The following is a 24,241-nucleotide window of genomic DNA, read 5'->3' as shown; positions in this document are numbered from 1 at the left end:
TGCTCAAAGTTGGCCTACAAACAGAAGGTTACAGTGAATGAGCAATTCTTTTGCTTTATACAAGGAACATTTTAAAAAATCAATCTTGATTTTATTTCAGTGACGCAGGGATTTTGTGTGTCTCAGAATTTGAGAGTACTCACTGATCTGAAGGAGATGTGCACTCTCAAATATTTTATAAGCTGAGCTGGAACATTTGAGTGCAATCTCAATGTGATGGTAACACAGAGCTGTTGCTGACAAGTTATTATGTCTTTCATGACTAATATCATTTGCCTTACCATATTTTCTATTTGAAGACTAGTCTTGCAGTTTGATTTGGTTATCTTCTAAAAATGCTGCTGGGATTTATTTGGCTGAGACATGGCTGAGATTTTTAAAGTCATGAAGCTGTGGATAAGGCAAGCACAAGCCTGATGTTCAAATGACACAGCACAAGAATCAGGGGTTACTGGTAGGAGAGTGGGTTAAAAATGGTAAAACCAGCAGGAAGAAATCTGGATTTTGTTGCCATGGTTTGTTGTGGAGGCAAGTGGCATCAGCAGGTTCAGAAAAGAGTTCAGCATCTTCATGGAAAAGCCCACAGGCAGGAGCTAAAGGGAATAGGATTCTAAAGGGAATGGGAAGGTCTAATAACCTGTAATAAAAGAATTGGAGGTGCTCAGGAAGATGGGAGTGGGTCACATGGAGCAGCTCCTCACTGCACTACAGGACTGCTCTGGGCTATACCTACCATGTGACTGTGCCAAACTACCAGAATAACTGCAAGGATAAATGGGTAGTTTCTGCTTAGCCCCAAAACAACCTATTTATTGCTCATAAATGCAGAGGAAAACACCTGTACTGATTTTTGTTTCTCCTCTTCAATAGGGAAGGCAGTTTTGACCTACTTGTATTTCCAAAATATAGTTAAGCCTGGAGAAAAACTATGGACATGAAGCTTTAAAGGTTTGTTCCCTGCTAACATTTACTTTCCTTTTAGATTATATTGAGGTGCCTGAGAAGTATTTGATCAATGGCTTTCATTAGTTCTATTAAAAGAGATGGTATTAAAGCATAATTAAAGAGAGGGAGCATACAGCTTAATTACAGAGCTCATAATTTACCGTTCTGCAAAACTCTGGAGAAGCATTAAATGGAGTCTGAGCTATTCCAAATATTTTCATGTGTCAGAGACTGTCCCAGGCTCCCAGTACACGTCAAACATTTTGTATGTTGTTCTGTCTGATTATTCAGACCAGAAGAGACAGTCCATTTCCAAATGAAGTTATTTCAGTAAGCCCTGGATATCTGACAACTCCAATGGCTCGCTGTGGCATGAATGCTCATCACTGGAGGTACATGGAGTGACAGCTGAAGCCAGGAACTGAACTGCAAATTCAGCTCCACAAATCCTGCTGCATGACTGTGAAATCTACAGCTAGTTGCCAATTTTTATTCCTGACTTGACATTCAACTGACAGCAAGTGGATGCCAAAGGGTTTAAGACAATTTTCCACTCTGTCTGTTCAGGATGTATTTAAGACTGATGTGAGAAGTGCTGAATACTTGCTCCCAATAAGACAAAGGCAAAACCTGTATTTCAGAGGGTAAAGAAATTAGTACACAGTTTTCCCAATTCATTAAAGCTGCTTAAAACAAGAAATGCTGGATGAAGAGGCAGAATCCTTGGACATTGCGCTGTTGTCCCTGCAGCAGCTGTGGCAGGTCCTAGTGGATATTAGCAATTGCTGCACCCAATGGAGGGTGCCTGATGAGGTGCTTTGGCTGGGGGATTGACAGAGAAAAATTTCAGTGAAAAGAAAATGTTGACAAAGAGAATCACAGGACTAGAAGATAAAAATACTGCTCTGTCCTGGAGAAGACAAGGGACATCTTGCAGGCGTTACAAGTTTCTTGTGCGAGCAATATTGGCAATATCTTGTTACCAGGGACTGGTGCTGACATCTGTGCTTTGAATGGGCTCTGCACGAGCGAGGACGTGATTTAGATACGAGCAGCCTCAAAGATTCAACAAGAACAGCCTCGTGATGGGAGGTGAACAGCTCTGGATGGGTTTTCCTAAAAATAGTGAAAAATGGCTCTGAGGACTCACAGTGCCAAGTTTGACTCTCCTGGCTTTATCTGCTGCACCACACCACTTTAGACCTGTATCTCCCAGCCCATCTCCATCATCCCCCATTTTCCTTTAGATCACTGATAATCACACAAGGCCTCAACCTCTATTCACTCATCAGCCCTTTTCTGATGGTGTTTTATAACAGAGAACTTCAAAATGAACTATTTATATACTGATGAGCTTTCTCATACAGCCCCGAGCTTCATTATTTGTGCTTATTTAGGAAGTTTGCTCATTTCTGGAGATCCTTTGATGCTGCTTTGAGCACTTGGTTGCTCGTTTAGCTCTCAGGAGTCCGTGCTGAGCTTGGCCTGTGTCCTTGCCACACACAGTCACATACAATGCCATGCCGTTAATTTCTATGTCTCTCCTAGCAAATAGTTTTCCCACCAATTCATTTTCTGTTAAGAATGTGTACAAGTCAAAAGGAGCTTGTTCTCAGATTGCATAATGCTCAGAGCACTGTGGCCAGGGTGCTGGGCACAGCAAAAAGTGCATCATTAACACCCCTTGAAAGTTTTTGTTGTTTTTTTTTTTTTTTTTTCTTCTTAAAACTGCCTCGTTGGAATTGCACACCCAGTCTGCTCACACCCCACCATTTGTCAAGGTGTTTTATATATCAGAAAAGAGCAGCTTTTATCATTTATCACAGCAGGGGCCAGGTTTGGCTGCAGCTCCTGCGTGGAAGGGGACTGGGTGACCTGGAGCAGAGCCTGCTCAGTCACTGCTGCTGAGTGATGTCCCCTCCTCCCCCTGCAACACCCCAGAAGACTTTGACCTCGGTGTTTTGAAACACTGAGATTGCATCAGATTTTTAGTACAAAATATCTGTGGTGTTAAAGCATTTGGTATTCAACAGTGGGAGCCTTGTTCTTCACTATTTGTGCTGCTCTTGAGAGCAAAGCAAGTCAAACTCAGGACCAGGGCATCAAAGAAGTCATAGTTCACTATAAATTCCTGAGTCAAACTTCTCAGCCTTCAGATACGATTGGGCTTTTCATCTCCAGTCTGTTCTACTTGCTGCAAGATCAACCCCTGGATTCTGAGTTGGATCTGTCATGCTCCTTCCGGAGCACAGACCCCAGGGCCAGACAGCTGGGCATGAATGATGGTTCACAGGCTGGTCAATAAACTTGTTTAGATTGTTTCAAACATCCACAGATGAATAAAAAAATGGGTGTCAAAGCTGAGCTCGTTCAAGAGTTCTGCTTCTGAGCATGTTCTCATAGTTTTACTGTAGGTAGAAACCTCCTTCCCAGCTTTGTTTTTTCAATGCTCTATGATTTTTTTTCTTTCACTTCTTAAAACTTTCTTGGTGTGGCTGTGTTGTATCTTTCAATCTCTGTTTCTGCTCCATGGCAGGCACTGTGCTGTGGCATGGGAATGACTCAGGGGCTGGAGGAGCTTTGTACATGATTGATGAGCTACAAGCCAAGACCTCCATTGGTGAACACCCAACTTTATCCCTCAGGTGTTTTCCCCCCAAGTTTGGGTCATACTAGAAAAACAAATGGTGGCACAGTAAGAATATTGTAAATTTAACAAATTCTAGTAAAACTTTCTAAGATACCCTGGTTCCTGGGGCAAGATCAGGTGGCTCTAGATTTGTATTTTGCAAAACTTATGATTGTTTATCCAATTTTCTACATTCAGTTCACATTTCATGACATACAGGGGTGTGTGTGACATTTGTGAGCAGTGAGAGCTGCCTCAGTTTAGTAGGGGAACATGAGCAGAATTTCAAGCAGACACTTAAACTGCAACTGATGCACTTTTGGGTCCCTCTGCTGTCCTAATGATGGATATTTCTTGAATCAGGACCAAAATGAGCACATTTTAGGAAAATTTAAGTGTATTAAACTGCCTCAGAGATGAAATTGATAAAGTGATGTGGGATTTTTTAAAATCTGATTAATCCCTTACAGCTGTGACTAGACAGAACAGGTATGTTGCAAAATCTTTTCCTATAACAAATGGTACTAAATTAAAATCAAAATAATTGTTGTCTAACACTTGAAGGAAATTCTGAGCTTCAGCTATAGAGGGTTTGTAATTACACCTAGGCAATATCCCCACTCCCACAAATAGTAAATTAGTTGAGATAAACACATTCAGAAGCTGTTAAGCTACTTTGGTTTGGATTTAGTGAGTAGCTGCAGCTAGAAGAAAGCAGGCAAATAATTGAAATTTCTGAGTTCTTTAAACAGAATCAAGATATTGTGTTTTGTATGTGCATTTCCACTTTCAAGTAGCCCTAAATTTTAAGAATTTAAGTAAGCAACAGTGGATTTTTTTTCCTTAATATGATTGGTTTGGTTGGTTCACTAAAAAAAAAAATAAAAATCAAACGACCCATTGATAAAACAATTACTTTAGATAGACCACAGCTGAGTCAATTTAGGTAGATTTAGTTCTGCAACTAGTAAATCATATAACATTCAGTTTTATGGAGCTGAGATGACACTGTTGTCACTGATAAATGAGTTCATGGCTTGTCCTTTACTCAGCCCAGCAATCCCTGACCAAGTTTATGACAATTTGTCTGGTTTTAAACTGAGAGATGCTACAAAATCGGTGTCTGTTTAAACTTGGATCACTGATGCAGAGCTATTCATCACCCTCTGATGCTTGGAAAGGTGTGTTGAAGTGCACATGCCAAGAGCCCCACAGTTCCCTGCTGGTCCAGGAGCCTCAGCTGGGTGCTGGGATCAGGGATAAGGGTGCATTAGGGCGAAATGCCTGCCTGCATCTCTGCTGGCCCTGCAGTTAACCCAGCACTTCACACTAAGAGGTTATGGGCGGCCGGCAAGATGAAAACCCTAAAATGAGCACTAAATCTTGTGAGATTAACATATAAAAATCCCTTAATGGAAATGTAGGCACCACAGGTAATTACAGATCCACTGTGCCTGACTCAGTCAAATACAGGGCACAATTCCAGAAACTGGAGAAGGAAAGTAAGTCACAGTATTTTCTCCAAAGAAACTTGAATCAAGCCAAAGAGCAGCAGCATTACTAAGCTGTCAGACTATTCAGGCAGTAAGCAGGGCAAATGGAGACTCAAGGGCACAGTTTCCAGCACTGGTCCATCTTTCACAAGAATCAGATGAATTTTACACCCCCCTCCTGCATTGCCTTTCCAGAAAGGTGAGCAGAAGCCTTGGGACAGGCATGGGACAAGCACTGTTCTAAGGTCTGGAAGGAAACCAGACAGGAGCTTTTCAGCTAAAGCTCCTGCCAGAGCCAATTAGGAGGTGATGGCTGGATTGCAGCAGCTTTACAGGGGCAGGAGACAGCACGGAGTGACCTGATCTCACCTGGCAGGCACAGCACGGGCAGGGTGTCCTGCAGCCAGTGTCAAACACTCCCCAGCCCTACAAGGACCTAGCAGCAGGTGTGCTCACCGAAACCATTCCTAATCCCTGGATCAGTGCTGCTTCCCTGTTCCTAAATCACAAGACACGGGTACAACAGGATTTTCTCAAGACAGCACAGGTGTGCCTCAACATCAACAGGGCAAGGCTGGCAGGGAATCTGCAGGTGCTGCCCTCCTGCCTCCCCCCAGCCCCTGGGCTGAGAGCTCCATACCCACACTGTGTCCCAAAGCAGAGTACCCTGGACACCCCACTCCCCCCACAGCCACCCTCTCTCTGCTTTCATCCCCACACCTCATGTCAGAGACCTTCTATTGCTGGAGAAAAGCCACAGCCACAGAACCACTCAGGCTGATCTTAAGGAAAGTTTTTGCTCGTTTTGATTCCCAGGCTCAGTGCTGAGTGCACTCAGCTTGGCCTACCCATGACACAGAAAATTCAAGAAACCCCTTTGGGGCCAGCACTGCCCATGAGGGCAGAAAGAGCCTCCCACTGCCCCAAGATCCCAGTTTTCCTGCTTGCTGGCACAGCTCTACCATGAGGCTGCTCCTTTACCCCAGACATCCTCCCGTTGATCCTGTACCAGTCCCCAACCCGACCATTCTCTCATTCTAAACATTAATCCCCACAGGGAAAGTGTGGTTCTCATATTTCCATCACCTTGCCAGCATCCATGCAGCAACAAAGCCATGGCACAGCAGGGAAGCTCAGGTGCATTTCACTTCATCCTCATGAACAAAGCATTCTCATGAACAAAGCACCATCAGCCAAGGCCCATCCATTTGCTAAGGGCAGGGGTTAAGGCTCAGCTCTAATTACACCTTGTCCTCCTCCTGTCTCAACAGCGTGGAGCTGCTTTCCAGGGGAGGTGAGGTTTGACTGGGCAAAGCTGGGTGTTTGACCAGCACACCCTGGCACAACTGGAGTAGCTGGAGGAGAAGAGCCCTGTGAAAGCAGGAGTAAGGGATGTTATCAGAGCTTGGCAAGGAGGATCAGAGAGCTGTCTCTATATCTGACATCTGCCAGACTCCTGGAGCTGCCAGCACAACATTTGCAGGATGTGTCCCAGGACTAATCAGAGCTGCAAACAAAACAGGGCCTGGGGTTTGGTCCACTGGAATTGTTTGCCCCCTACCATACAACATTAGGCTGATTTTTCAAACAAGTTTGCTTTTCTGTCCCCGAGTTTTCTCAGCCTTCTTCTTGAATCATGATTTGACCTCATATTAGAACGGCTTAAACTGTATAAACGCATATACAAATATATACATCTATTTCGGGAGGTAGCAGTTTAGGTCTCACCTAATGACCGCAGCCCAGGAGCTGCGGCTTTACGAGAAAAAGAAAACAAAACAACCCAACATTTCACGGATCACAGCCTGGTGCCAGAACTACACTGGAGAGAGGGGATGAAAGCTCCCGGTCTGTGGCAGCATCCAGTGTCCATCGGCAGTACTGCACCCTGCCCACGCCAAGGCCTGGACCATTCCAAGGGATTGTGCAGGACCTGGAAATGCCGGCGAGGCACAGCAGCAAAGAGCAGCACCCCCTCCGTAGCAGAAGGTCCTCTGAGACCCTGCTGGGGTGCAGGGGTTGCATGGATGCTGCGGCTGCGCCGTCCCGCAGCTGTTGGATACAGGAGCAGCCGCTGGCTGTGTCTCCTTTCTCAGGGGGGGGAAATCTTTCACGGAGGCAGAGTCCAAGCCTCAGATGAGTTCAGTGACAAGTGCAGCAAATGCGTCACGCTCTGAGTACCAGCACTGATGTTAAATCTCAGTATTTGCACCTGGCAGAGTAACCAAAAAGCATTCCCCAAATCACAGAGATACAAAGCCAGCTCACCCCAGCTGCGTTTCTCTGGCCCCATACTTCTTCCTCCAGGGTCTGCAGGAGAGATGAGCAATGCCCTGTGGGAAGAGAAGGGACTGAGTTCTCTCAGGCCAAGAAAGTCATCACCTTTTACCCGTTATATGAAGGACACTGCACCCTGTGCCTGAGCTTTTTTGATGGCATGTGATGGATCCTGCCCGAGCAGAGCCCTAGGAACACTAAAATTGTATTTTACTCATTTTCGCAGGGCTGACTTTCTCCCAAAGGTCGGCACAAAGAGACGGCTTTAGGGCTCCTCTCCAAAACGAGCCAACCCAGAAGGACCAGAGCCCGGTCCCGGCTCCCGGCGGTCACCAGAGGGAGCCCAGTGCCCGGGAACGGCGCATCCCCCGGGCAGGGACGGCCCTGCGGGGACAGGGCAAGGGCGCAGGTGACCTTCTGCAGCCTCTCCTGCCTCCTTTCTAATGGGTCATCACCACAATCAGACAAAATCGGAGCCCCCGCTGGCCTGGTGTAACTGTGCATAAGGATTTAGGGGATGTCTAGAAACGGAGGATGCATTTACATCAGCTCCCAGGCAGTAATGGCTTTATCACAGGTGACTCCCCAAAATCACCCTGCCAAAGAAAGGCACCTCATTCCTTGGGAAAGCCAGCCCCTGCCACGACAGCAACATTTCTGTTCACTCTCAATTAACTCAGCAATTTTTGCTTCAAAAGGGGAAGGGCATCCCTCTGGCCCGGCAGAAGCTCGGTTTTGACCTTATCCTTCAACTCCTGATTGAAGCTCTGCCAAAGCCCTGCTGTCTCCAGAATCCTGAGGAGCTGGCCTTCTTGAAGTCCTTGTCCCTCATTGCCCCGTGAGTGACAAAGGCAAAGAGGTGCCTTGGAGCACCACCTCATTTGGAGATTTGAAACAAGCAGCTCTTCCTGTGACACCTGCATTTCTGTAGGGGTAAATCTTATTCCTCCCCCATCTTCCTTTCTGTATTGGGGCAATCCTTGTCTTCCACATTTTCTAAGCCTTTCCCATTGTTTTTAGAGTTTCTTATAAGACACCTACACCAGGCACAATTACTGCAGCTGCTCCTGCGAGAAGCTCCTAAACTACACTGTTTATTTCAGGGGGAAAAAAACCAAACAACCCACCCACAAAAGCAAGCAATAAACCAACAAAACCCCCACCAACTCCCAAAAGACAAACACCAACACTCACACCACTAAGCAAACTCCTCACCTTCTCTTTGCTCTGTAGTCCATGAAAACAGACAAATCCTTCCCCTGGGCTCCTATTTAAGCCCTTCAGCTGTGACAGGGATGGAGGGAACTGTTGGCTGATTCCCAGCATCTGGGAGCCCTTTCACCCCAGGGCAGGCTCAGCTGTTCTCTAATCCATCAGGGACCCAATACACTCTGACATCCTCCTGCTGCTCCCCGCAAATGTCACCATCTACATCTTTTCAGTGCCCTGAAACACTCCCACAGCTCTGCCCCCTGCTCCCTGAACAATCCTTCTCCCTGTCCCCATGGCTCAGAATCCCCTCCACTATTAATTTTTGGGCCCCTCCCCAAAAAAAGAAAGGCATTGGAAAATTGAAGTGATAAACCACCAAGAGAGTTGGGGGCTGGAGCATTTGCTAAGTGAGAGGAGGCAGAGCCTGGTGAGAAGAAGATTTCAGGGGGACATAAGAGCAATGACCAGTTAAAAAGCAGTTCCTGAGCAGATGGATTCAAACTCTTCATGGTGGTACATGGTTTAGAGATGAGACAGTTGAAAGAAAAGACGTTGAAATTGGATACAAGGGAAAATTTCTTTACCAGAGTGACAACCAGACCCTGGGACAGACAGCCCAAGGAGGTTGCACATCCACCTTTGTGGGCTTTCAGTGCTAAATTGGGTGAAGCCCTGAGCAAGCTGATAAGATCTCAACACTAACCCTGCCATGAGCAAGAGGTTGGACCAAAGTCCCTTCCAAGCTGATCCAGCCTGCTTCCCTTGGGGAAAAGAGGGTGAACCGGAATGATAACCAAGTCCGGAGCTTCCTCCCCAGCCGGGTTGTGGGAACCCTGCAGTCAGCACCACCACCCTTGGATCATCCCATGGCAGCTTGAAAAGCCTTGTCAAATGCTGCGAATGTCAAGGGAAAAAAGTAGGGCAAAGGATTCAAGTGAGTTTCGACAGTGACACGTGCCTGTGCTGGGGGAGGAGGAGGAAGCAGTTGAGCTCACAAGTTAAATGGGCCAAGAGCCTGGACACAGTAAAGGATCAGCTGCATCACCAACAGAGTGAAGCTGTGAGAGGGAAATAACATCCTTCCCTTGCCATGGGCATGGCTTGGTCACAGGCAGGTGCTCAGCTGTGAGCAATTGCTTCCTTGCAGTCAGACCATGCACAGATTTAATCCTTATTGTTTTTTAACTGGTGTGGGACTGAGTGAGATGTGGGGAGCACCTGGCCCTCATTCCACTGCAAGGGGCAGCTCCCACTCCATCCTCTGCCCCTTCCTCCCCAGGGAGAGAAAGAGCTGTGAAGATGCTCGTGTTATCTGAGATCTCAGATGTATCATGACTCACTCACCTTTCAAAGCTGTCAAAAAAAACCCAAAACTCAACAAAACAACCCAAACCCAACACAACTTAAAAGGTTTAGGAAGAAAATCAAGCAAAAACAGTGGCTGAAGGTTTGACTTCTGTTTTGGTGTGTGTTTCTGGAGAGGCAGCCAGACACAGATGGGAGCTCAGGCTGGACAGCCTGTGGCCACTGCTGCCCTGTCCCAGAGATCCATCAGCCCCACTGGGAAGGTGAATCCAGCATTCCAAAACCAAGAGTGAACAGACCTGGCACCAGCAAAGCATCCCTTTCATCCCAGTTCACTGGAGCCATGTGCCTGCTCAGCTGGAAGGATGGATCACAAAAGTGGCTTTTGCTGGAGCGCTGCCTCTCTTGGCCTCTCCTGGGGACAACATTTTGGGAAGTTTCCCCAAGTGAGGGAAATAATTTCCTCAAAGCATATTACTCCCACTCTCCACTTCCCTGGCACAGGTGGAGGAGATAGTAGTCGGGTCTGTGAGGTATGGAGTGATTTTATTTGCTGTTTTCTTTGACAAGCAAAATACAGGATGGTTATTAAACAGTGAACAAGTTCTGTTCTCTTGTGATCTGTCCGTGTTATCTCAGCCTCCAGATTAAAAAGGATTAGACACGGCAATATGCTGTGAGAATTTCAGAGTCACTGAGGGCCATCTCAGGCTTAAAGATGCCTCATTGCCCTTCTCTCATTAAAATATTGTTTTCCATCTTAAAAATGGTGTCCTTTTGCTCCTGTCCTCTGAACATGGTTCTGGTCCAGAGCCACACAATGTAACAGGATTATCACAGGACAACTAAGGTAGGAGAAGTTGTGGAGGTCATCCTGCTCCAAGCTGGAGGATTGATGAGGAAAGGCACTTTCCCAAGGTGTTCTTCATGACCACTTGTGCATCTTGCTCCCTTCAATCCCACCCGTGCTCTGGGACTCCTGCTGTCGAGTTTAGTAACATAACACCTGAATTTAAAACCAACCAAGGGCCACAGAGAGGCTTGGCCTGCTTCAAATAAAAGGTGGCAGATTTTGCAAGAATCCTGTAGGCTGGGATGGGAAAAACATCAGGATCAAAGGCAGCTGGTCCGAGAGAAGCTCCAAACCAGCTCCAACACAAAGCTTTGCCTGTGCAGCTCAACCACTGGCTGCCTGCCTGGGAAGTTACCAAATGACAAAGGATTTGCCAGAATTGGGTTATGTGGATTACCAGAGGAGAAGCTGGTATTAGGTGTGCTGAGGCCTCTCTTTTTAGGCATTGTGCCCCAGCTGAGTTCAAAGTGGGGATTGTGGCAGGAGAGGCAAACACTCAAACTCTGTCCAAACAAGGTCCAGAGGTTTAGATGCTCAGCATTTAGGTGCTTGCAAAAGATGTTGACCCCTGAGGCTTGTGATAAAATCTAAAGCTCCCTTTTGAAGTTGTGTTTAACATGAAGGAGCTGCTGTCCCATTGCTCTACCACCAATGTTTTAACAAGAGGATGCCACAAGTATTTCCCTGTGACAGTTTTGCACAGTGAAAGGGGAGAGACTGTAAAATTACTTTTCTTGTGTTTGCACAAAGATGGATTTGTCAGCCAGAGTGAAGAAGAGAGAAGGCAGCAGTGTGAAAAGTGAAGAAAGGAATAAAGCCTATGTGTATTAAAAATTGTAAATAAATGCAAACGTGTGCCTGGGAAATCAAGGTCTGTGTATGATTCAGAGAGAATTTATCCTAGAGAAGGGGAGAGTAAGCCCACAGCTCTTCTGCTCCCATGATTTTTTTTTTTTTTTAATTATTGACAATTTATACAATCTGGCACTCTTCTAAATATAATTTTATTAGCATGAGAAGCCACTTGGCAGCAGGAAACTAATGCTGGTGAGTTCACAGTTTTCAAGACAAAGCGTTCTCTTAGAGAGAAGAAGGAAAAAGCCTTGCAGCTTCTGCCTAAAACCAGCCTCCACCTGCCATCTTCTGGGTGCAGGCTTAAATGGAGCAATATTCCCTACCCTCAGCTTGCTTGTCTCTGCTTTCCAAAGGAGATGAGGCATCTGCAGTCACGCTGTTCATCAGCTCTCCTGTCACCCTCCCACAATAACCCCTGAGAGAGAAGGAACACGGCTATGGAGGTTGGGAAGGGAAACGAGGCTCCCGCTGTCACCCACCCCCTGGGATGGGCAGAGTCAGGCAGGAGCCCACGAGCGGGAGCAGTTTTTGGCTGCCCAGCATGTGCCAATTTGCCAGGCAGGATGGGACAGAGGAGCTGTGACTGGTAGGGACAGGAGGACACAGCCCACAGGAGCCGTGGGAATCGCCTTTCTTCCCAGGAGGAGGGTGATGCAACAGCACAGGAGAGCAAAGCCATGCATCAGGCTCCAGCACGGCTGGATCAAAGCGTTTTTCTGGGTATTACAGAAAAAAGAAACCAGCCAAGGAATCGTGCTGAGTTTTATTTTATTGAGCAGAGACAGCAGAGGGAGGACGGGCTGCTCCCGTGTCCGTGGCCGCTGCCGACGACGGCTCAGCTCCTGCTGCTCGGTCACAGGGAGGACTCAGCATTTCCCCAGGTGCTTCAATCTTATTTTCCCTCCACTTCTCCTGTAAGAGGAGGGAGACAGACTTAGACCAAGCAGCAAATGACAGACACAGCAGTGTGGGACAGAGCCCATCCATCCCAACGGGCCTGACTCATGACGGTGTACGTCCCTGGTACCTCACATGGAACCTCCAGCCATTTTCTCTTCTCCTCATTCTTCTCTGATTCCCCCTAGGATAAGGCAGCCTTGGCTGCACACTAAATGTAAGGATTGCTAAGGCAAAAATGTTTTGCAAGCACATTCCACCCATCAGGGATGGCTCCTATTGCATCTCCTTTAAAAGGTGACAGAGCTCAGGGAAAGGAGAGACATCCTGTTCTTCCTCTGAGATCTTGTGTCTTGTTCCACAAAGCTCATTCAGACTTTTCAGGAATAACTTGGCATGGCTCAGCTCCCACATTCCTCCAGGCACTTCTCAGTACCCAGGAGTGTGGGCAGTGAGAGCTGCAGCCTGTGGCACACAGTGGGAATTGTGCATCAATTTAGTGTGTGAGGAAGGTACAGGCAGGATGCACTTGCCTCCCAGGCCCTGTGCTGCCTCTCAGCATGGCAACCAGCAGCCTGCAACGCCCAGAAAAGAATTAAAATTAACTCGTAGTCACACAGCTCTGCCCCAAGGAGGGAACATTCCGCTTGGCACGGTTCAGAGGCTGGCCCAAACAGCCCTGGATACAGGCCCTCCCCTCCATGAAGAACATCATTAGATCCGTGAAAATGAAGGCAAACCTTGCTATTCCAATCCCCTGTGTCACTTACAGCACTGCCTTGCAGAAGGCACACTTGTTCCCGTACGTGACGCCATCCGTGCCGCAGTGAGGGTTGGACTCCCTCGTGCAGTACACGCTTCTGTTTACGAACTCTCTACAAATCTGCACAAGGAATAATAAAAAAAACCCAACTTTTCAGGATCCCCATATTCTTTGTTTCGCTTTCCAGATTGGACACAAGGTCATTAACGTAATGCTTCGTCCAACAAGTGCTGACACTGCCTATTTTCTGACAGAAAAAGCCCTCTCAAAAATGAGCAGAAGCAGCGTTTCAGGGGATTTTTGGCCCCATGTTTGAGGAGGGAAATTGTAGTCACCTGGGAGAAGTCCTGATCTCCCAACAACAGGAGTGGATTAGCCTAGGCATGCACGAGAAGAGTCAGCACTGATGCTCTGTCAGGCACTTGGAGCTGAGCTACCTCCCTGCTGCATGACTTCAAGCGTGTTGCGAAACCCTGCACTCAGCATGGCGCTTGCTGAGCTCCAGCTTTCCCAGGGGAAGGAGGGGAAAACCATAGGGGAATTCCCTGGAGAATGAAAAATGATGCCCAGGAAGTGTACAGGTATTTTGTCACTCTACAAGTCCCAGTGATGAACTAAATTTGGGGGAATAGAACACTCAATAACACATTTGCTTTATGAGAAGATTGGACAAGTGAAGCCAAGTCAAAAGTGGTGCAGCACATAAACACCCCTTGTGCAAGCACCCCAGACCTAACCACGGGAAGCATTTGCTTAACCAAAAATCTGTTTCCCTGCTCTACCTGCTAACGTGGCCACACATAACAACCCCCAGGTAGCAGTGAACTCCCCAGCACTGGGAATCCTTGGAAGGACCCACCTGCTCCCAGCAGACATTAAAAACTCTTTACCCAGCACCAAGATTTTGGTTATAAAAACATTCCTCCAAAGTGAAGTGCCATGACTGGATGTGGCACTCAGTGCTATGGTTTAGTTGACAAGGTGGTGATCAGTCAAAGGTCGGACTTGATGATCTTGGAGGTCTTTTCCAACAGTAATGGTTCCGTGATTCTATTAAATGCAGATTCAGCAAGCAGAAACAGCAGCACTAACCTCTTCGATCTCTTGACCTGCTACATCTGGAACTAAAACAAAAAAACAAATAAAAACCAGACAGATTTTACACGTCAGCATTACCTTCTGATAAAGTCTGAGTTAAATTCACAAACCCTTTATGCAAACCACACTGAAACATACTCCAAATTTTTCCTACTCCGTCACCCCTTGCAGGGGAAGAAGGGGCAGGAAATACTTTATCTGAATTGCTTTTCAGTATTTTCCTATTTTGAAAAATGTTACTAAAATACCATGTAATCATTCATTCAGCTGCTAACTACACCTCAGACACATAAACCAATCTGCTGGAAGGCAGCCACGCCCGGGGAAGAAAGCTGCCATATCGGATGTGGAACCGTGCTCCCAGAGATTTTAAACCTATATTGGCTTTTAAGGCTTTTAGGCTCCTGCACCTCTGAACAATGGAAGTGGCTGGTGCTGCTGACAGGAGTGGACCACAGAGAAGGAGATCCCACGCTTGGGTTCACAGCCATGCTCAGCACAGCCCAGAGACCCACCCAGGACAGGCTCAGCCCGGGTGAGATACAGAGACATCATGGGGTGATAGAGAGCAGAACAGACAGCGCCAGTCAGAACCAGCACAAAAATCCCCTCTGTAGCCACAGGCTCTGGACTTGGAGCTAACCAGTCCGTGCTCTTCATGTTTCTTCCTGGCAAAGCCGGCAGGCAGGCGTGTAGGTTGAGTCAGAGCTGTGAAACGGGGCGACCCTGTCATGTGTCTAAGGGGGAGCCTGGCACTCCAGGGTGGGTTGAAGGCAGATTTGCAGAATCTGGGTCACAGCAGTGTGGGACAAACACGCAGCACTTGTGAGGCTGCACCTGCTGGTCAGCGTGGTCACTCCCAGCCGTGGTTCTGCTCAGGTGGCTCTGGGCAGGAGGTGGAAGGACCTTGTCCCACACTCATCCCTCCCCAGTGGAAATCCCACCCAACCCTCAGTCAGCTCAATCCTCATCCATCAACCCTTCCCACTTCTTTTGCTATTTCTGTTGTCCTTTGGTGTGTTTTCCTGGTGCTGGCACATTTACCCTGTCCTCAGGTTTGGCTAGGCTGCCTTAATGATGAAGGCACTGGTATGGCTATCTGCATATTATTTACAAAACAGCTCGTTAAATATTTTTTATAAACATTACATGCAGCTACAGAGAATTTGTGATGACGCCTCTTGACAACTGTTTATTTTGAAGGAGATCACAGAGTTTGCTGCTATTCTGCCCAGCCTTGGAAGGAAGCATCAGCCTTCTGATGGAACCCAGTCCCAATTAAGACTCAATTAGAGACAGATGAATATTTCATAATGAATAATGTGTACAAAGCAATTCACCTCTTCTCCGTGCACAGCTTGCCATTTTCTCAAGTGACTTCTTTATTCAAATTATTCACAGAAAAACAAGTATAAATAATTCTTGTTCCACATATTCTTCAATAATTGTTGCCACACACCTTGCAGAGCTGGGTCAGCTGGACTCAAGCAAGTGATAACACTGACATGCTCTATAGGTTCAAAAATCATCACTCAGCTTCCCCACATCATCACAGAGATGTGTAAATCTCCAGATAAACAGTTGCTGGATCCTTTTAATTTGCCCTCTTTGTTCTGACTCCTTGAGGACATTTGAATTTAATTTTCAAGCTTTTCTCTGCAACATCAACGAAAGCTGAAACTTTCATCTAATTATGTCTCCACATCTCCAAGGAAAACACCAAATACCAAGATGCTCAGGATCAAAACAAGAGCAGATGACCCGGAGGTGAGTGAGTTTCTTCTCTAACTGGTTCAGCACAACTCTCCAGTGAACATTTGTACCAAAAATTCCTAATTACACTCTGCTTTTGTATATTTGCTGAAGAAATGCTCAAAATTTGCTCGCTCTGTCTCCCAGTGACACCTCCACTGCTTTATCCACTGCAGAGGCACACGAGGAGCGGAAATATGTCACATGAGTGAGCAAGTCCTGCAGATATTTTCTACCTGCTCAGCTTTATCTTCAAGCCTGTCAACCGGTGATCAAAACTTTCCAAAATCTGTTGTCAGGAGAGGTTTTGGTGTTTGTTTTTCTTTTCTAGGCTAGGGAAAAGATCACTTACCCAGGAAGAAAGAGAGCAGCAGGAGGCTGAGAAGCACTAAGGCACCTGTAGCCCTCATGCTGCAAGGAGCTCTTTAGTCCAAGCCAAGGTCGAAGCAGGAGGTGTTGTCTCAGTCCCAGAGCCCACAGAGTGCACACAGAGCTGCCCTTCTGTGTATTTATGTGCCTGGCCGTAGCTGTCCTCATTCCCCACCTTAATTGTGAGAACTTCTCCACTTGATTTCTAAAGCCATTATTGGTCTTGGCCGGTTTATGGTGCTTTAAGGAATGCTGCCCTGTCCACATCAAACCTAGAAAGGGATAATTATATGAGTGATAGACATGCTTGTAATATAATTAATTTTTTTTTTTTTTAATAGTCACAGGATTCTCACAAGGCTGAATTTTCAAAGCAGTGATTCATCAGGGAAGCTGGTAATTTTCATTCTCTGGGTCCTCTCTGAATGCCAGCACCGAGGCTCTGAGTGCAGCGTGATGACACTCACTAGACGTTACGAAATAAATCCCAGCATGAGAATGTGTTGTCTGTGAAACCAATTAAACGTTGTTCCCTGGCTATTTTTGAGGATGGTTCTAAATTTGTGGAGTTGGGGTGGAGAAGCGCTGGGCTGTGACATGCTCTCCCCGCTGTGTGCACAGTCCCAGATAGGACTGCTGAGTCTCCTCCCTGAACTATTTAAACTCTAGCTGTCAATGTTTTCCCAGTTCTTCACATTCACAAACATATGTTAGGGCTCTGCTCCCGCTGCAAGTGGCAGTGAAGGGAATTTGATGGGAAATTGGCAGACCCAAGCTCTATTTCCAGCTGAGGCTGTGCAAGGATTTGTGTTCAGCTGCACCATTCGCCAAACACCTCTCCAGACAAGAATAAGCTTGAATTTTAGTATGTTTTCCTAAGGAGACAAGGCTTAAGAGAGGAATGTGTGTAGATATATCTGGGTTTTAGTTCTCCCAGTGAATTTGGAATACACAACTAGTTCCAGCCAAATTTTACACAGGAGTGGAAAAAAAAAAAATTAAAATAACGATCACATTTTTATACATTTTTCTAGCAACAGAGAAAAGATTCTACCAGCATCCCCAGCCAACAAGGGAGAGAGTTCCTGCAGCAGAGCAATGCTACGGGTGCTCTACATCTGGGGAAGCATTTCAGTTTGCAGCTTGCCAGACATCTTAAAATCCACACAGTCGCAGAGAAACCGTGACTGACAGGCGAATCCTGGGCTGTCTATTAAGGGTGATCTCACGACGCAGCCTCTCGTGTAATTTAGTTATCAAACCCGTCAGCCACAGCGCCGTTCCCAGCCACGCTCAGTTCTGCCACTCGCAGCACTCCTTGTTTGCCTTTTCTGGTTTCAGACGTCACTGCTCACGACCACAGCCTCGATGCCTCAGTCCCTTATCTGCCCCAACGTTTCGGTTCCTGCAGCTCAACTGGCTGGCTCCAGCCTCACCAAACACCAGGCAAGGAGCAACCCCTTACGGGCTGAGCAGAGGGCAAGGCTAAATTACCAACCAGGTGATTATTGTTATTGCCCATTTGCACTTCTTTATGACACCTGAACAGTCGACTTGGTGCCAAAGGTGGGAGAATTCCATCCTCCTGATAGAAGAAGGGCATGTGGACCTTGTTGTGCAGCCTAAGGGGTGGCTGGGCAGTCTTAATCTGTGCTGGGCCATCTTTAGACTTAAATGCTACAAACCTTTCCATCTTCTAAGAGTCCTTGCTAGAGACTTATGAGGCAGCTGGGACACAGCCACATAATCACCATTTGCCCCCCATTTTGCTGCAGGTGAGCAGCTCTTCTTTGGGCTTTTCCAAAGCCTTCTGAGCTCCTCAGGCATGAGCTACTGCTGCAGAGGAGGCTCACCAGAAGACCTTGCCATCAAAGACAATTTTCTGCTATGGCCAGAACTCCACTAGTCTGTGGCCACTCTATAAAACTCTTGTCCAACAAGAAATTATAGCCAAACACATTCACTGGCTACTTTTACTGTTCCATAACTATTTTTTCAGTCACACAAGCAGGTAACTAGTGAGGACTCTCATGACACTCCAATTTGTCTTTTCTTAGGAGCAGGCACAAAGGTATGATGTGATTTATATTACCTGTACTAGCACCAAAAAAAAACCCTGAAAATAAGGATTTTCATCCCTCTTCCTATGACAAAGCACCACTCTCTGTGCTGGGGAAAGACAAGCCTCTTATCTTCTGGTGGGAAGCACCTACAAAATCCTTGGTCAAGAAATTATCTACTTCAGGAAACAAGACCGAAAGAAGTGTCTTGAAAGTCACAGATTTTGTCCTAAATATCAGCCTTAGCAGCAGGTGTTCTTTTACATAACAAGAGAATGGGAGGTGGAGAAAGGATGAGGAAGGGAGTGTGTGAGCCATGGCATTTAGGACTTTTTTTGCTTGTGCTGTTTGCATATTAACTCCTTGACTCACCCAAAAAGATGGCACATCATCATGAGCAGTCATATATGTCATTGTTCCTGCAGTGCATGCTTCAGGCTCCCACAAAGATGTTATCTTCACACCTTTTTTCCTAAGATAGGAAGCATGTTTGAGCTGCCAGAATATCTTCCGGCCCTTCTTTCCTGGAGTTAGAAAACCCAAGGCCTTTTCTTGAAGGGTTCTCTGCCTTACTTCTGCCTCAAATACCCCCAGTACAGCTTTTCAGATCTCTTCCCCAAGAAGCTGAAAGCCTGAGCCCAGTCTAATTTCTCCTCAGGTTCTCATTAGGCTCATTACAGCCTTGCATAGCTTGCTGCAATTTTCTGCTGATGGGCACAGTCTCGATGGACACACCCTTCAAGGAAGCAGCAGTTCCTAATTTTCTTCCCTATGAGATACCTCCTCCCTTTGCCATAAGCCTCCTTTTTATAACGCACCACCAGACCTTCCCCTTGCCCAGGTGTGACCAGGTAGAGATGATCAGAGCCACCCTTCACACTTCCCCAGGCCAAGGTCCCTAAAAGGTCCAGTTCCTCCAAGTTCCAGTGCTGTGACAAAGACAAATCCATTTACACTCTGCAAGACTTCAAAATTAGGACAGTTGCACTATTTTATAGCATTTTCTGATGGTTGGCTACAGAACGACATTGTCTTGTGAGGGCTTGGGCTGGTGTTTTTCTCTTCATTGTGGTTTATTTCACCACTTCTCCTGCCTGACAAATAAGTATCCAAAAGCCTGAAGACCATTACCCCTGCCTGGAAAACAAAACCAAAATCAAAAACCATTCCATGACAAAGATTGTGGCTGCATTTAATTTATTGATCAATCAAAGCAGAGACTGATGCATAACAATTGAAGGAGCAAGGAAGAGCATGTTTGATTGAAGAATTTGTGAGGGAAATGCCATGTTGAAGGGACCAGCTCCAGCGCTTAGCATTCACCCAGGTGCCTGAAGAACAGAGCTCCACCGTTGCGTCTGAAGAGAGAGAGGGAGACCAAAATTAGAGACATGGATCTCATTTTCATAGCCTAACTTCACCCAAGTAAGCCAAGTGCCCTTGTGCTCTCCAAGCCATAAAGTACTCCACTTAATGTTCCACCTCTTTTCAGATTCCCTGAGTGACATGCTTTCATACATTGAAGAGATTTGGGACAAACCCCATAATTTTGGACACCTCCTACGGTCACACTTTCAATCACCCTGACAGGGAGGCAGTCAGCAATGCTATGAGCCTGCAAGCGGGGATCTGCTTTTAATTGCAAGGGGAGGAGGAGAAGATTCACTCAGGCTTAAGATCTGCAGCGCCTGGGGGGTGGCAGAGGAGTGAGCTTTGGGAGAGGAACATGGGGTAGGGATGGGAGCTAACAGGAGCTCTGGGCTTCCACACCAGCTGCCACAGCTGCATGTGAGCTCCAGCTCCTCTGGTCTCATGGCCACACAGTGAGCTCTGTACTTACGAGACAGCGTTGCAGAACTGGCACTTGTTTCCGTAAGTTCTGCCGTCGGAGCCGCAGATGGGGTTGTACTCGGAGGTGCAGATGAGGTTGCTGCCCTTCTGCTGGTTGCAGTCAATCGTTTGCTAACGGAGCAAAAATAGGGTTTAAAGCTTTTCTTCCCTGTAGTTTCCTACCTAAGTGCTTTATGTTTATTTAATATTTGTGATATGGCAAAGCACAAAAGCACTTTTCGGGAGCAGGGCGCTGTTGTTCCAGCAATTCTGCAGACTCAGAGAATGTGCTTGCCTGGAACAGCCTGAAGTAGGGAGATGGCAGAGGCAAAAAAAAATCTAATAAATTTTATTATAAGTAGTGAAATTGCCATGCAAGCAAAGGCAAGTAGACAGAAAGGGGGTGGTCACAAGCCCCAGTGCACTAAGTTCTCCCACCTAGGGAATCACTGCTGCTAATAGTGCTCCTGTATCAATGATGCTGCATCCCTTGCTCATTCAGCTTCACAGCAAATGAAGGTCTCAGCACCCTCTGCCTGCTGTTCCCAGGTCAGAGAGGGGACCAGATACATGAGCCATGGATTTGGTTCCATACCTGTTGACCCTGGCATAACTATTTTCCTCAAGTCCTATTTCCAGGCCAAATGCACCAGGACAGTGCAGGCGTTTCTATTATTTAGTCATGAACTTGTGTTGCAAAATGTAGCAGCAGTTAAGAGTGCAGATCTCTGGCTTTACCTGTGTGTAGCACTGTCCATAGTTCTGCAGGTCCACTTCCAGGCCGCTCCTTTGGGGGGAAAATGAGAATGAATGAGCACAGTGCAGCTGCTTCGTGAGTCAAACTGCCCCGTTATGCTCCAAATACCAAAAAGAGCAGTACTGATCCAGAAAGCCTCCCCTGACCCAGGCCCTTCACTTACGCCACAGCATTACAGAACTGGCACTTGTTCCTGTAGGTGATGCCGTTGGTGCCGCAGATGGGGGAGTACTCCATGGTGCAGGGGATATTGTAACCACTGCCAGGCCTCAGGAAACCGGTACAGTCGACCTGAAACAGCCACAGAGCAGCATTTGAATCTCTGCTCCCCTTTGCATCAGCCCCATGTAATGGAGTGTGGTGCAAGAGACATCTCCCCCTCTTCCCAGAGCTGCAAGATGAAAGGGGCTTCCAGCCACAGCGTGGTGGGTTTGGGGGAGAACAGATAAATCCTGCCTGTGGGTACAGCATCAACATCTGTCCTGAGGTGGGCTTCATCCCTGTCATCTTGGGGATTTTCCCCCTGAATGCCACCGTGAAGGATCTTTGCCTAAAATACCTTACGCAGCAGCAACTTCTGCTGTGAGGTGCCAGCACCTTTCAAAAATGGAGTTCACACTCGGCTCGCTGCTCCTGCAATTACTCTGAGTGTATTGAAATGGAAGTTGTCGTATTATGTGAAATCACACAGTCAGAGTGTTTCTTTAAACTAAAAATAGACATTATTTGCCACTTCATGGTAGCTCCATATATTGATACTAACTTTAACTTAACTTCATGATGAGCATTCTGAGAGAATCAGTGTTTTCTGTCACAAAATTATAATTTTGTTGAAATCCAAACTTCTGGGAATTTCTTAGCTACAACAAGCCTCTAAGTCTAAATCTAAAGAGAAGTGTTTTCATAACACTGAACGAAACACTCTTGAAATCAAAAGTTTCCATTCTAAAGCCTGGTGTTATACAGAAGATATTTTGCATTTTAAAACTCGCTGATTCTAGCAGTTCAAACAAAATGCAAATTAAATTCCTGCAAATCTGAAATTCTTCATTTTCACTCCACTTCTGAGAGTTAGCAATTAAGTGGATTCAGTACAGAACGAATCCTAGGCAAGGTTTGTGTCTGGCTATCCCCCACCGCTGCTCAGATCAGCAGAAGGAACCGATCTCTGACCGTACCCTAACACATCTTCCGTCGTGTTTCTTGTCAAGAGCACGGTTGCGGCTAGAGGGAGAGAGGGAGAAGGAAAGCAAGGATTAATCTTTTCATGCCATGTAGTCATCTCAATCATTAAGTCTCTCCACCCGTAAAACCCCAGTAATTAATCAGATTCTGGAGCTTTGACACAGAAAATCCCGGGCATTAGGGAAGACAGAAACTTAAGAAAAATCTAGTCCGCCCCATGATTAGTCACAACCCCAAGGGCTTCTGCCTGCTGCTTGAACTGGCACTGTGGTGATCAGGGGACCTTCTACTCACAGGAAGTCCTTGCAGAGGGAGCACTCGTTGGGGTAGGTGCGGCCATTGGTGCCACAGACCGGGTTGTAGTTGCGGGGACAGGCGATGTTCGTGGTTTTTCCAGACAGCAGGTATGCGCCGCAGGAGGCCTGGGAAAGAGGACTCGGAATGTCTCCAAACAGAGAGAAGGGTGTTCTTGCCCTAATCATGTTTTTGCTGCACTGGGAGGCTGCTCTGAGGAATCTCTATGGCTCTTCCATGGCGGAGAAAAAACATGTTGTGTTTCTTACTGCATACGAAAGCACCTCTCTGCTGTTAAGGCTTAAAGTACTTTTGGCAAGAATTACAGGCAAAAATGATCATTCCTTGGGGAATCAAGACAGGGAAGATATTTAGGCAGATATTCAAAAGTCATATAGATTTTCTGCTGGCACTCTGTGCCGTGCTGACTCGCACTCTACATTATTAATCACTGTCTTTTTAATCATCACCGTGCTAAATTATCTCTCTCTGACAAAGGTATTTTCTTATGTTGGGGAAAAGAGGTGCACTTAGGGGCACTTCTTTGTTATTCATCCTTTTTTTTTTTTCCCTCAAGCCTTCCTTGGAATATGAGTATGAATTATTCATCTAGACTTAGAAATCAAGACTAAATGACAAAGAAGATCTACTACTCACCCGTCTTTGAGCAACAGCAAGATCTACAATAAAAACAGAAATTATAAAATTATAATTATAAAAATATAAAATTGTGTGATGTCCTTCACTGAAATTCCTTTGGAATCATAAATTTCCCTACAGAGTGACCAAATACACCTTAAGCAATTATCTTCCCAAATGTTTCATCTACTCCAAGTAAATGTGAAGTGATAAACCAAGATTTAAAAAAAAAATCACTTATTTGTGAAACCAGAAATTTTGACTCACTAAGCAAGAAATAGGACCCAAAATCTTATCCTTTTTCAGCACTATAATCCCCACTAAGGCTCAAAAGCTTAAAGCATAGATCCCATGTGTTTATCTGCACACGGGTGAAGTTCATTGAAAAGAGAGCCCGCGTATTCCTAAACCATCACATCCCCAACAGGCTGCACTCTCCTTCAGGATGCCCAGAGGCAGGCAAAGGATCAGGAGGTCTAGACCAGCATAGAATGTAACAAAAATGCCCAAAAATGCCTTACCAGAAAGGCAGCCGAGAAGGACCAGCCCCAGAAGGGCAGCACAGTTGGCCATCTTCATGTCGGTGGTGATGGTAACGGCTGCTCCGTGTGGGTCGGTTGCCGGAGGGTGGATGGTTCTCAGCCTTCTCCTTCCCCAGTATATATATGCATCTCCTTGACCTTGTGAAGTCATCACCAGGAGGTAATTATTTGCTCTGTAAACTAATAAAATTGTATCGATTACTGAGTTGAGCTCCAAAGAGTACTTGTTTGTTAGAGAGATGCCCAGAAGAATTAAACAAAAATGTGAGCTACACCCAGCTTGTTAACAAAGGCGCCTTGCTGTACAATGAGTGATTTGTACTTTCCAAACAGGAGCACTGTCTCAATAGTGGATGTTGTGAAATGGCATATGGAAGTTGGGGAAGGGAAAAAAGAGCCCGTTTGTTGGAAGTGTTTGACTTGTGCTCACCATATCTAGAGAGGAACTGGGCTAGACAGGAATTGGGCTCCAGGAGAATTTCATGG

The 24,241-nt window shown here is 46.3% G+C and overlaps 2 protein-coding genes across 2 annotated transcripts; both read right to left on the bottom strand.

The window, feature by feature from the left end:
- Nucleotides 1-12,435: 12,435 nt before the first annotated feature.
- LOC309578727 (serine protease inhibitor Kazal-type 6-like) lies at nt 12,436-16,489 on the bottom strand (the record flags this gene model as incomplete). Its single annotated transcript, XM_082291543.1, has 4 exons — nt 12,436-12,481; nt 13,237-13,349; nt 14,322-14,353; nt 16,432-16,489. 4 exons carry the CDS (start codon nt 16,487-16,489, stop codon nt 12,436-12,438), a joined length of 249 nt encoding a protein of 82 aa, XP_082147669.1.
- A 3,331-nt stretch (nt 16,490-19,820) lies between these two features.
- LOC309578663 (double-headed protease inhibitor, submandibular gland-like) lies at nt 19,821-23,792 on the bottom strand (the record flags this gene model as incomplete). The annotated part of the gene is made up of 8 exons (XM_082291427.1): nt 19,821-19,866; nt 20,349-20,470; nt 21,077-21,125; nt 21,259-21,386; nt 22,274-22,319; nt 22,575-22,702; nt 23,232-23,254; nt 23,735-23,792. 8 exons carry the CDS (start codon nt 23,790-23,792, stop codon nt 19,821-19,823), a joined length of 600 nt encoding a protein of 199 aa, XP_082147553.1.
- Between the last annotated feature and the right edge of the window lie 449 nt (nt 23,793-24,241).

Source organism: Coloeus monedula, assembly GCF_965178545.1.
Source record: "Coloeus monedula genome assembly, chromosome: 15".
Lineage (NCBI taxonomy): Eukaryota > Metazoa > Chordata > Aves > Passeriformes > Corvidae > Coloeus > Coloeus monedula.
The sequence above is the reverse complement of the archived record's forward strand: the minus strand, read 5'-3'. Positions and strand labels throughout refer to the sequence as shown.